This window comes from Anastrepha obliqua, chromosome 3 (genome assembly GCF_027943255.1).
Source record: "Anastrepha obliqua isolate idAnaObli1 chromosome 3, idAnaObli1_1.0, whole genome shotgun sequence".
In the NCBI taxonomy this organism is placed as follows: Eukaryota; Metazoa; Arthropoda; class Insecta; order Diptera; family Tephritidae; genus Anastrepha; species Anastrepha obliqua.
In genome coordinates this window covers 1701814-1715538 of record NC_072894.1, presented here as the reverse complement: position 1 = coordinate 1715538, position 13725 = coordinate 1701814, and the positions used below count along the sequence as shown (strand labels likewise).

At 37.4% G+C, this 13725-nt stretch overlaps 1 protein-coding gene across 1 annotated transcript; it reads left to right on the top strand.

The window, feature by feature from the left end:
* The first annotated feature begins 1494 nt into the window (after positions 1–1494).
* Positions 1495–13725, top strand: LOC129240652 (uncharacterized). Its single transcript, XM_054876583.1, has 16 exons — positions 1495–1546; positions 1661–1713; positions 1823–1954; positions 2007–2228; positions 2293–2427; positions 2493–2762; positions 2817–2948; positions 3015–3248; positions 3304–3432; positions 8098–8359; positions 8413–8537; positions 8601–8732; positions 8911–9434; positions 12358–12447; positions 12504–12673; positions 12737–13725. The coding sequence occupies exons 2-16, from the start codon at positions 1662–1664 to the stop codon at positions 13533–13535; spliced, it is 3408 nt and encodes a 1135-aa protein (XP_054732558.1). The 5' UTR covers positions 1495–1546; position 1661; the 3' UTR covers positions 13536–13725.

Below are 13725 nucleotides of genomic sequence, written 5' to 3'. Positions count from 1 at the left end.
TTTTTACGCTATCTGCAATAAATCACGTATGAGCTGCACGCCGTCTGGGGCAAACGAAAGTGAGCATGTCCGGCGTCTGTATCCTACTTAAGGAGAGGTGCATGCGCACAAGGTATTTAGTCTTAAGTTTAACGTGTGAACGTGTAAACGTGTAAGCGTACAATGTAATATAAAGTAATTAGATATTTAAATTAAATATATATATGTATATAATATCTTGTTTACGTTACTCTGAACTATCAACTATCCATCATTCTAGTGGCCAAAGCGAAAACAAAATATATTGCTTCTGTTGTTCTACTGTTGCTCCCTGTTTAATGTGCCTCGGATTGAGCATTTCTTTTCTATTGACAAAACTTTTTGAAGTACGTTCAAGTCCCAAATAACGCGGCGCTATTAAAAAACAATTACTTTATTTTTTTAATTTTGACAAGCCTGATGCCAGCTCCCTTCGAAATACAAAACAAACTAACAAAAAACAAAAGGAGGAGAAATCACATGTTTGTGAAAATTCAGTGAATTGCTCGATTTGTGAGTTGTGAGATTAAAACTAATAAAATAAATGAAAACGGGAAAGCACAAATTAATAGAAGGCCTCCAAATACCCGCAATCGTAAACAAACCATTGGTATGAGCATTGGCTATGATGATTTTTATCACTACCACTATCCAAAATTTAGGAAACACAGCCCAAGTAACATCAGCACATCTGACAAATTCGCTCAGAGCCGAATAACGGTCTGCTACGTAGGACACCTTTAAAAATCTTTTCACCATGGACACAACCAAGCACAAGAAATTATTCGCACACACACAAACATACTTTCTTGCCGCGGTGTCTTCCGCATAAAAACCCAAACCAACTGCATTTGGAGTCTTTATATTAAATTGTGCTTTTACAATTTAAAACACGGTACATCTGTTTGTTTAGCTCTGATCTGATGAATCACATTAGCCAAGCTATTCACTAATTGTTCACAAGCATGTAATTTCTCCTCCTTGTGTTTGTTTTGTTTGGTAAGGGACTTGAGATCAGAATTGTCAAACTCGCGAAAAATAAAATATCTACTTTGGGAAGACGCCACCTATAGTACTCAATTCGCCTTGCTATTTAGTAATTAGATCAATTTTTAGCTATGTCTATTGGCCTCGCGAGACGTTCCAGCATGCTTGACTGAGCTTTGTGTGTGTTAGTGCAGTCGGGTGTCGTCGTGTCACACATACTTGTTGTCGGCTTTTGAATGATGAAAATCAAAAATTTTTGATATTAGCGTCAATCAGCCGACACGCACACATATAAAGTTCTTGTCAAACAATGTTGAACGTCACCAAAGGCCATATTATTTTAACATTCAAAATTGTAAATTAGCAACCTAATGTGAAAATTTTCTGGCAACATCAATATTAACATATTTATAATAATAATAATAAATTCGCCTTAGTTGAAAGAATACCAACACTGGCACGATCATAATACTATTTTTGGAAATTTTTCATTTAGAACTGCTTTATAATGCGGGGATTCCCTGAGTTACAGATTTTATAAGTACGTAACTTTAGTTATTCCCATAATTTATTAGTTATTTGAACTCGATCGAATTTGGTTGAGTTTGGTGCGCAATTTGGTCCCCTTATAAAATTATTATAAGTATCTCTGCAGAATGGCTCAAAAAAGTGTTCGCGATGTCCAACAACATTTCGCTAAAAGGCATTGTAAGTAAATGGAATGGATTTAAATAGAATGTATGCATACTTCGTCTAAATATCAAAACATTGCTATAAATGCACGTACATATGTGTACACATATATGTGTATTTCTAGCAAAAGTCAGGAGTGCGCATATGCCTGTGACGATCCTCGTTTTAGTAGTGCAACAGGAAATCCCAGATACGGATATTTTTGATAGTGAAATCTATACATGTCACCATATTATATCTAAGCATAAGCAGGCTGGTGAGTAGATTAATGCCAGTGAACATGACAAATACTAACAATCAATTTGTAGCCAGCGGCGATGATAGAACCTTTGTAGACGAAGATGGAAACACTTATAATGATTGGAAACATTTCAAGCAAGAAAATAAATTGGAATGTGGTATTATGGTCGCACCGCTGAATGGCAATTACTCTTTCGACGATGATGGTAAAGTGAAGCTGGAATTTTCGGAAACACCAGTTGCCAAGTCTCCGACGATTCGTGAAGTTCAGCAAGACTTTGCTGTTGAGAGTAAAGAAATTACAATTATAAAAAAATTACAATTACAATTAATGTATTTTTGTTTTTGTACTAGGTGAATCTTTTGCTGGTTTAAATAGTAAGTCAAATATGATTTATGTGTTAATCACAGATGTGAAGGACTTCGAAAATATAGAAAATGTGAGAAAGTTCACATGTCATCCTGTGATACGATCGAATAACTCTAATTGTAAGTACCTACTTATAATGATATACAAATATAAATAATCAAAATTAAACTGTTTACAAGCGAAGCTGAAATTTTCGTTGACGAAGATGGAAAGTCATATATGAATTGGGAATGTTTCAAAAGAGAAAACAAATTGCCTTGTGGCATTATGGTTGCCCCATTGAATGGTCATTATAGTTTTGATGGAGATCGAAAAGTAGAGCTAGAGTTTTTGGAAACGCCATCTTTAGCTGGAGTTGTTGGTAATAGACAAAATAAGTCAGAAATTTTGGAAAGGCCTTCTTTGAATGATGATGCTACCATTCGCGAAGCTCAGCTATATTTTGCAAGCAAAAGTAACTAACACAATAATGGCTTACATCTTTATTTAATAAAATATTTAAAATAAGGTAAATCTGGAGAGGGAAACATGTCAGCAAGCAGCATATACGTGATGGTCACAAAACAGATGGACATTTATAATGCCATGAATTCTCGGGAGTTTTCCTGTCATTTTGTTTTACGAAAAGACGATGTCATAAGTACTCCCACATATAAATATTAACAAGATTTGAATATTTACTTATTTAAGATTTTCCTCTTCATAGCTGAGAATCAAATGTTCGTTGACGACAACAACATAGAATACACATCGTGGAATGTTTTTATTTGCAAAAATAAATTGCCGCAGGGCATTATGGTCGCACCTTTGAATGGAATTTACAGTTTTGACGAAAATGGAGTTGTTGAATTAGAGATAAGATTAACTCCAGTGAGCATTCCAACGACGCCAAATCAATTAAAAACTATCGGCAGTCTTCAACAGCACTTTGCCGACATGAGTGAGTACCGAATGAGCTTTTTACAAAGTTTGTTGTTCATATTTATGTGTTATAGATAAATATGGAGTGGATATGGAAATGGATTCGACTGTTTTACACATTCTCGTTACTTCAAATGAGTATGAAAATGTCTTAGAAGCAAAGGAGTTTGAAGATTTTTGCGTTAAGCGTAAAAAGTATCAAGGTATGAATCGGTTTGAATCTTAACACATTACCTAGCGTGTGCACATATTTGTGATTTTTGTTGAACTTCACGTGCATACATTTAGAGTGCCGATAACTGTTAATTTTAGTTTCGAATCAAATAAAATTAGATTCCTTTGTTTCAGCTAAATTTTCACAGGATTATCACATATTTCAATATTTGTTTTCGCTTTGAGTATATATATTTTTTTATTTTATATAATACACAAACGCCAATCGGCAATATACAACTTGGTAACAATTAATGAAAAGAGAAAAAATGAATTTTGAGGGTAAAGGTTTAAACAAATTAATAGGGTATTTGTAACAATTAATTGATTAAAAAAAAAATCGAAATATTGTTTGACCTAGGGGTATGGTAATAGACGTGATTTAATATCTGGTACGAAGGTATTGAGTGATCCGCTGTAAAAATTCACCTCGTTGTGCAGAGAGTTGACGATCCTAGCTATTGGGTTATGTGGACCGTTAAAAACATAGTTTTTAGTTGTCCTTATGGTTTTTAGCAGGCGATTGCGTCTCAGTGGAAGTCCAACAGTTGCGAATTCAAAGCAACTATTGATATCTGGGGCATCGATCAGGCCATTCACAACTTTGAAAAATAATATTAGGTCCGCTACCTGCCGACGTGCTTGCAAATTATTGATGTGGAACTGGTCATAGATCTCAAGTGTTGATCTGTATCCTCCTTGGCGACTGTATCTCTAATCCTGGCTTCTGCAGAGTTTCACTTGTACTCGTTTAACGCGTTTGATTGCAGAGTCAGTAAAAGGACACCAGATTACTGTGCCATATTCCAGAATTGGAAGGACTAAGGAGGAGAAAAGGCTCAGTAAGGTGTTGGGATTTGTGAAGTCCTTGCTGGTTCTAGTAATAAAATGTCAATCTGTTGTCTATGAAGATACCTAGATCCTTTATGCTGTCGATTTCACTTATTGTCTCGTTGTTTAAATTGTAGTTGGTTGGAGTACAGACTTGCGATCTTGAGAAAGATACTGCTGCACACTTTTTGATATTCAGGCCTAGTTTGTTTCTGCTGCACCAGGCCGACAATAAGTTTTGGAGAATTTTGATGTCTTGTACACTAGTTATCGATCTAAAGATTTTTAAGTCGTCCGTATATAGCAGGTAGTCAGACTGTAAATGATCGCCAATGTCGTTAACGAATATGTTGAACAGAGTTGGACCCAGGTGTGATCCTTGGGGCACACCCGACGTTACATCATGCTTGGTGGATAGATGACCATTCACCCTCACTTGAAATTGCCTAGATAGATATGAGTGGATCCAGCCCAGAGCATTGCCTTGAATACCGTATCTGTTGAGTTTATTTATCAGGATACAATGATCGACCCTATCGAATGCTTTGCTAAAGTCCATGTAGATGGAGTGCACTTCGTGCCCTTCGTTTAGCGCTTCTTGGAGTTAGTTGACATAGATAAACAAATTCGAAGTAGTAGACCTCCCGCCAACCAAACCGTGCTGCTTGTTGGTGATAACGTTCGAGAAAAATGCTGTGAGATGGGGGAGAACAATTTTTTCAAAGAGTTTAGCGAGAGAAGATTGTATGCAGATTGGTCTATAGTTGGAAACCTCAGACCTAGGACCGTCCTTGTAAATAGGACAGACGTAGGAGGATTTCAAAACTGTTGGGAAGGTACCGGTTTGTAGAGAGAAATCAAATATATGTGTGAGATGTCCGCTGAGGCTGGTAGCACAGTTTTTGAGGAAGGTGTTTGGTAGTCCATCCGGGCCAACACCTTGCTTTGTATTCAATGTCAGCAGCGATTTGTAAATATCATTTATATTAATCTCGAACTCGGTGATAGTATTAGTCGGCCTGTGTCCTAGATCAGCTAACGTTAAGCCTCGATGCGGATCCTGATTATATACACTCTTGAAAAACGATGCGAACATGCTATTAATCTCAATGCCGGAGTCAGCCGACAGATTATTCCAAGTCATGGTAGACGGAATATCGCTGTTACTCCTTCTTTTATGTTTAATGAAAAATGCATTTGTATCAGTCCGAACCTGCTGCTCAATCTTATCTATATAATTCCTTGCACTCCCGTCTAAGTTCACTAAATTTTCTATAGTACAAATTAATATCGTTTTTCTTGTATTTCTTCTAGTTGGAATGAGTTTCTTTCTTGAGTAGTGTTTTGGATTTTAATTCACTTGAGAACCAGTAAGGGAAGTGACTTGTTTTTTGGACACGCACTGGAACATATGATGAGATGCCTTCCTGGATTATGTCATAGAGTACTTTTATTTTGCAGTCTACAGTGCTTGATGAATATAAGTTATTATAGACTAATCAGCGTTTACGAAGAAGTTATTGAGATTATCATAGTCACCGTTCTTGAAATCATAGTAAGTCGGTGTTGCAGACTTTAGACTGGGCTGGAGCTCGATAGTGATATCAAGGCAGGGTGCCTGAGTATATTCTACCTGAATAGAAATGTTACTAAAGCAGAGATCAAGCAAGTTATTATTATCGATATGGACACTGTTAAATTGTTGGCATTCCAGCGAAGAGAAACCTTCGTATATAAGATTTTCACAGTCAGTGCAGGGTGAGATGCTAGGAAGGTTGAAGTCGCCAGGGATAAGGAGATTTGCGGCACTATATTTTTCCTTCAGATAGTGAAGCGTATCAATGAATGTCTGGAAAGTTGCGAGTGAAGCTCTGGAGGAAAGTAGACGCACCCGACGATGATATCAGAACCCACTTCAATTTTACGTAGATGTGTTCGATGCTATCGTCGAGAATGGGAATACTTTCTGCTTGAACATATTTCTTTACAGCAATGAAAACGCCTCCGCCGCGTTCACTAACACTTGTTGAGCTGCTTCTGTCCTTCCTAAAGATCTTAAACGTGTTATCTATTACCTCCCCCTCATTGATGGCTGGATGAAGCCATGATTCAGTGATGCAGAAAGCATCAATGCCACTGATCGATGCCGCTGTGAGAAAGCTTCCGAGCTTGGTACGCAGGCCTCTCACGTTCTGGTAGTGAATTTGTAGAATCGACTGGGTTCCCCTTTTTGCTGAGCGAGCGAAAATTTGTTCCCTATCTTAGGAGCACCATTGACATATGTATTTTATTGTTTTTGTCACCAATGTGTCCAACTGGTCACGAAGATTCTTAAGATGTGTCAGCTGGGTCGGAGTGAGATCAGATTTAAATGAGACTTTGGTTGATCCATCAGTGGGTTCAGGTGGTTTAGTCCTGAGAATTGCTCGTGCTACTGATGGGGATGGAGTTTCCACCAGTAATGGGCGAGTACGACCAGCCGAGGGACGACCTAGGTGGCGGAGTTTGAATCTATCTAAATTAGCTGAGACATCCGGTGGTAATATTGCCTGGATTATGGTTTTGTCATCTTCAAGGCGGTCTTTATCATCCACTTTTTTAGATTCTTTGATATTTAGTATGACAACATTTGACTCACGTTCTTTGCGTTCTGTGAACTCAGCAATGACATCTTTCGTTGGCGCTGAGGCGCCAGTGTAGTTCTTGAGCTTATTTTCGACGATTGTTTTTGACGTTTATCGAATCCTGACCATTTGTCACCCAATTGCTTGTGTTGTTTAGCTAAGCTCATGACATCCTTCCTGATGTCAACAATATTCTTTTCAATAGCAGACTTGAAATTATTAAATTTACTTTCAAATGTCGATGTAAACTTCAAGCATTGGTCGTCGAGCAGTCGTCTTAGCTTATTCATGGTAATATTATCGTTATCTTCATCATCATCATCATCATCATCATCGGATTCAAGATCGTTCGTGGTGACGACACTAACCTCCAATTAGCAGGAATCACATTTCCACAGGAACCCCTGTATTTTAACTTTGTTTGCTAAATCAGTGAACTCGGATTTGGTAAGCCCCGTACAATTGGCATGAGTCCACGTACGGCAGGCTACTACACAAAATACTAGATGCTCTGGCGTGAACAGCCGCGTGGCAAACACCACATGAGTGCTGTTGCTGGGTGCCTTTTCTAGGAGGCATAGTTGGTCGCAGAAATTCACGTATTATTGAGAGAACTTTTACTGATTTTGATTGTCACTGCACGAGAGTATGACTAAACTATTAATTTGAATTATTAATTAACTATAAGTTGCAAAAATAGGTTCAAATAAACAGCAGTAAAAATGTATACTAGGTCATAAATAAATAAATATAGTTTTGTTAAGGTTTTCGGAAGTCAAGTCGCATTTGTAGGAGATCCTAGACTGTTAGCTATCATTAGATAAAATTAAATTAAAATTACAAAATCCCCCTACCTCCGAAACCAAGCATTCCATCGCCTATCTTGACACGTACACATCCCCACGAAAAGCGATACATCCTGTTTTTGATGCTTTTGAATTTCATCCGGCACCAGAGTCTCTTTTTTTTTGCAAACATTAGCAGTAGGTAATGTGCTAATTTATTTAAAAATGTGTAGATCTTAAAATTTGAATTTAGTTTTACATTTAAATACCCAAATTTCGGGAAAATGGTTCGATTCGTTCAAACATTTGCAATGTTATTCCTATTTTAGATTTTTGCCATAGATAAGATTAAGTAGATATATTATAAAAATATTACAAATTTCATATATACCCATCATTTTATTTCGCTTCATAGATAAATTGGAAACTGAATATTTTTATGAAGACGAGAGTTGTAACAAATATCCTAGCTGGAGCTGTTACCTGAAAGATAATGATTTGCCAGATGGCATAATGGTTGCGCCGCACAATGGCGAGTACACATTCGATAATAATGGTAATGTAAAATTGGACATACAGCCAACGCCAACAAGACGCAGAAAAATGCGAACAATTTTGGAAGTACAGCAGGAGTTTGCAGACAACAGTGGATTCAATAAAGAAATAATTTGGGACTTGTAAGTAAGACTGTAGAGTAGAAGTACTTAACAATATTTTCAATTTTACCCAGATTATCTGCAAATCAGTGTGATATTTTGAGGGATAAAATAACGAAGCTCATTCCAGACCAAAAAAGAGGGCAGAACAGAATAGAAGAAACGCGAAAAATTATTTTAGATAGTGTTTGGTCTCAAAGTGCGTACACATGTCAATTACATATGAAAACATTTAAACTTCTTTATTTCTGGTTTAAAACAGGGAAATACACCAACGGAAACTCTTTAAGTGCAATCATATATGTGTTAGTTACCGATTGTGAAGACGAAACAACTGCTTTAAGCGCCAAGGAATTTTCTTGTCATCCCGTATTTCGAACTAGAAAATGCACAGGTAAGAAAAATCGGCTTATTTATATATATTTTCTTGCTTACATTTTTATACCATGTACATATGTATGTATGTATAGCCAACCATTCAACTGATATTTTTGTTCATATGTTTTTTTTTTATTTATCGCACGTTTATGTTATGTGTTTGTTATTTTATATTATTATTTTTTTTTTATTAGCTAAGGGCGACAGTTCAAGTTGTTGTATGATATTTGTGGATGAATTGGGACGAGTGTATCAAAACTGGAAAACTTATCTGGCAAATAACGAGCTCCCATCCGGTATGATGATAGCACCGGGAAACGGTATTTACACAACCGACGGAAATAAGATCGTGGAATTAGAAATACGTATGACACCAAATGGCAGTACTGCTAGAAAGGCACTCAACTACGCGGACACAACGACAGCCGTTGCTGGATTTGGTGCCGCTGCAATACCGGTAGCATCCCTGATGGTGGCTGTAACCCCTCCACTTTTGATTTGTGCTTCTGCTGTTTGTGCAACCACTGCTGCATATTCAACAATCCGATCGGTATATAATTTAGTAGACCGTAAAAAACATGAACAGTCAATTGGTCTTAGTAATTCGCAAGCTAGAAATTCTTGGCTAGGGGTGGGTGCTGGTGTTCTTGGAATGGGCGCGGCCGGTGCTACTAAGGTCATGACAGCCGCCGCAGCTGCTGGCCAGGAAATTTCATTGGTAAGTCAATGAAATTTAATAAATGGAAGTTTCTTTTTAGTAGAAGGTTGAAAGTCACTTTAGCCTTCGGAGTATCTGGTTTGCCTTGAAGTATTGATGATCGGAGTAATTTTGTGTGTCATTGCCACATTGCCAGCTTTGGAAGAATATGTCGGGTGCAACAATTTTTCCCTCTGGTATCATATACCATAAGTAAACCGGTTTCAGCGAACAGGTTTATTATTGGAGTTATGGGGAATGTCCGAATAGAACTGCTTATAGCTGCACGATATGGTGTAGGGATCTTTTTTGTAGATGTTGCGTCGTTGTCATAGATTGGCAAGTCGTGGTCAGAACTCGGCTAAGATCAGGGTTCTGGTTACGTTTATCAGCGTAGATGGGTGCATTATTGCATGATTGAAGTTACTTGGTGACAAGGATAAGGCCCAGAGTGTTTAGCCTTGCACAGTGGTAATGTCATTGCTGCAGTCAGGAGGAAGGGAAGAGAAGTTGTGCTTTCTTCCCACATGTAGGATTTTTGATTTTTTATAGATATTGTTGTACCGCAGGAAAGGGATCGTCGTCAGCAATGAGTTAGCACTCTATACTGCTACAATAACAACAATAACAACGCGAATTGCTTGTAAGTTTGACGATTTCATCGATCGCTATTATAAAGGGAATACCGGATAACAGATGTGACGCCTATGGGGTTCCATTGTTTAGCAGGACTGTTGAAGAGAGATACCCATTGACTTTTACTCTGCGATTTTGTATTGATGAAAGATCTTTATTGTATATTTTTTGATTGTTGAGCCTATTTGCCATTTGATCAAAAGCTTTCTGAAAATCCATCGCTAAGGGCACATGGCTTTTAGCGGAGGGGCATTCAGTATGTAATAAGATTTAGAAGTGCATCAATGATGCTATGGTTATTTTTTGCAACCTGATTTGGGTTATGAGTTTACTGTTTTTTGCGCACCTCATCAAATGATTAAAAAGTTTTACTAGGCAAGCAAATAGAGATTTTTTATTTTGGTAATTTGTATTCTTATATTAGAAAGTGCATAAGCTATCAGAGTGGCAGATTTTAGACGAAAAGCTTTAAAAGGTTAAACTTTATACATAATTGACCCAGACATACTCAGCGTACATATGTGTGGCATTTTAGTGTGCCCCGCATGACACCAACCTCCTCTTCACATGCTCATCTAACACACCTTTAGAAATTTCTGATCCATCCCAACTTAAAAACCGTTTGTTTTTCTAATGATACATGGTTACAAAAAAACGAAGATACATGTACTGTTCCAAAAAATATGATGTTTTTTCTCAGGCGCAGTTCTCGGGCAGGTTGATTTTTATGAGAAACTTCAGAGCGTTTGTACCCATTCGAACGCCATGACCCAACTTACGTAGCCGCTGGATCTTTTTTCGCAGCCCTATGTCTATGTCTTCGTAAAACTCATACAGCTCATTGTTCCATCGCCTGCGACATTCGCCATCGCCAACGTGCAAAGGTCCAAAAATCTTCCGCAGAATCTTTCTCTCAAACAATCCAAGCGTCGCTTCATCGGATAGTGTTATCGTCCACGCTTCTGTGCCATACGTTAGGACGGGTATCACCCTATCTGAAATCTCGTTTGGTATCAAACGGCTCGGTGAAGTCCTTTCCAATTCTGACGGCGCGGCTGGTATTGAGCAACGTCATTTTGCATAGCCGTATTAGTTTTGCAGTCCACAAATAGAAGGAGGAACTCGGTCAAACAGCCAAAAAGGGTGTACGCGCCAATTATATATATATATATATATAAAGGGTTTTTCAATTGGCGCGGGTCGATTTTGGCGCACTGTGGTAGCCATTTTGTTTTGGTGACATCTGTCAAATCTTTTTTGTTTATTATTCAAAAGAATAATGGCAAGTTACACGATTGAACAGCACGTTCAAATGATAAAACTTTATTATCAAGATGAGTGTTCATTAACGCCAACGTTTTTCAATTGGCGCGTTTCGATTTTGGCGCCCTGTGGCAGCCATTTTGTTTTGGTGACATCTGTCAAATCTTTTTTGTTTATTATTCAGTTGTTTATGCCAAATCATCATGGCAAGTTACACGATTGAACAGTACGTTCAAATGATAAAACTTTATTATCAAAATGAGTGTTCATTAACGCAAACGTTGCCCGAATTGCGCCCATTTTTCGGTAGACGTGGTGGCCCTTCCAATTTCTTATGGCCCATATTGAACCATATGGACCTAGACGACATGCGGTTCCAGCAGGACGGCGCTACGTGCCACACAGCAAACGCCATTTTATTCCCTTTTTATATATATTAGTTTTGCAGGGTAACTCCGTTTCGTACTGTCGAATGCAGATTTGAAATCGACAAAAACATGGTGTGTGTATATTCTCCTTTCATGGGTGTCTTCCAAGACGTGGCGTATTGTGACTATCTGGTCGATTGTGGATTTCCCAGTTGGCTGATGGTGGGCTTCATCCTCTCACACAACACGCTCGCTAGAACCTTATACGAGATGTTTCGAAAACTTATCCCGCGATTATTGGCACAGATTGCAGTATCACCCTTCTTGAGGATTAGGCAGATTGTTCCTATTGACCAGCACTCACGTGTTTCGGCCTCTCGTCTTTTCTTTCATGCCTGAATACTTACATTAAAGTATTTAATCCGTAGAGGGTAACAAGAAATTGGCTCTAAGTTTCTGGAATTCTCCGTGGATTCATTTAAGGCATATAAGGAATTTCTTAAGAAAAAATTGTTTATTTTTATTTACAACAGCAAAGAATCTACCCTATCTTCATGAGCTTTTTGATTGTGGAAGCAAAGTATTTATTTTAGACTATTTTGTAGGATTAGAACAATCGTTAATTTTTCAATTCAATATTAAACAATTTAAATAACTTATTATAAATTCTGTTATAGGTTACAGAATTGTTTGTGAACGGGATGAACATTTCATCTATCGTATTATCAGGATCAGGGGTGGCAAATGGAATATTGGATATAGTTCTTGTAAGTTATAAAATATGGGTCACTTTAATTGCATAATTTTTGTAACAATTTTGCAGAAATATCGTGACGACGAGGATGTGTCTCACATAGATGTACTTCAACTTGCAGCGTCTTTGGTGCTTTTCACTCATTCTGTCCGCAATTTTCGCCTGGCGTCAACACTTATAAACGAAACACGTCACGCTACAATTCAGGACTACCGAAAATCGCTAAGTAATCGTCAAAGGTATGTACATCACATTTTTTACACAAATAAATTGAATTGACAAATTCTGCTGAATATTTTTAGAAAAATGTTCGATAAAATGGCTAAAGAAACAGTCCGTATCCGTGGTGAAAGTCGTGGAAATGTAGACATTATCCGCAGTGTTAATGACATGCCCTCCAAGCAATATCTAAATGATTTGTATAAAATAAATAAGAAGTTAAATGAAGCCAAAGTACGTCCATCATTCGGATCTGCTGGTGATGGTATTGTACTGAACAATGAAGTGTCAGTCAATGCGAAAGTTTTGCGAAACAATGTGCAACATAACCAAGGCCCTAATGTACTGAATACAGTTACGCAACCAATACCTGAATCACATCCAGAAGCGAATGCTGCAATCAATTCACGCTTGCTGCCCTCTAACAATCTAAACCAGCTACCACAATCTAGTGATATTGGGATAGCAGCAATTGTTCTTCCTAATAGTGTCCTAATTCCTTTGGCCGAATATGGAAAAAAGCTCAGTGATATTATTGCCAATTCTAACAGCTTTGAAGACATTATAACAACGATGGCAGAGGCTTATACAGAGAATGCATTCCGTTTCTTAATGAAAATAGCACAAGAATTTGTTGAAAAAATGCTGGATAGCATAAGAACTAAGATACACATTTTTATATCAGCCGAATGCATACTATACCGTATATTTTTGCATTGTCAAGAGAAATACATAGACCAGTCTTATGAATACCTAGCCGATAAAAAAGATAGCATTTTAAACGCTATTAAAGAGTATTTTCAATCTCTGAATCCTAATAGTGATACAAATTTAACAAAATGTGATATTTGTATTGGATCTTATTCGATATGTACACTATGAAGATACAGAAATATGTATATATTTACAAATTTTTCGTTTTGCACAATCAGTTTCAGAAAAGTCGTCATGGGAAGCTTTTTGTAATATTATTGTAGTATATTAGCTATTTTGTAACAATTATCTAGTAGTTTCTTCGCATTTATGTAATAATGCTTTTAACAATATCCATATATATATATATATTTTTTTT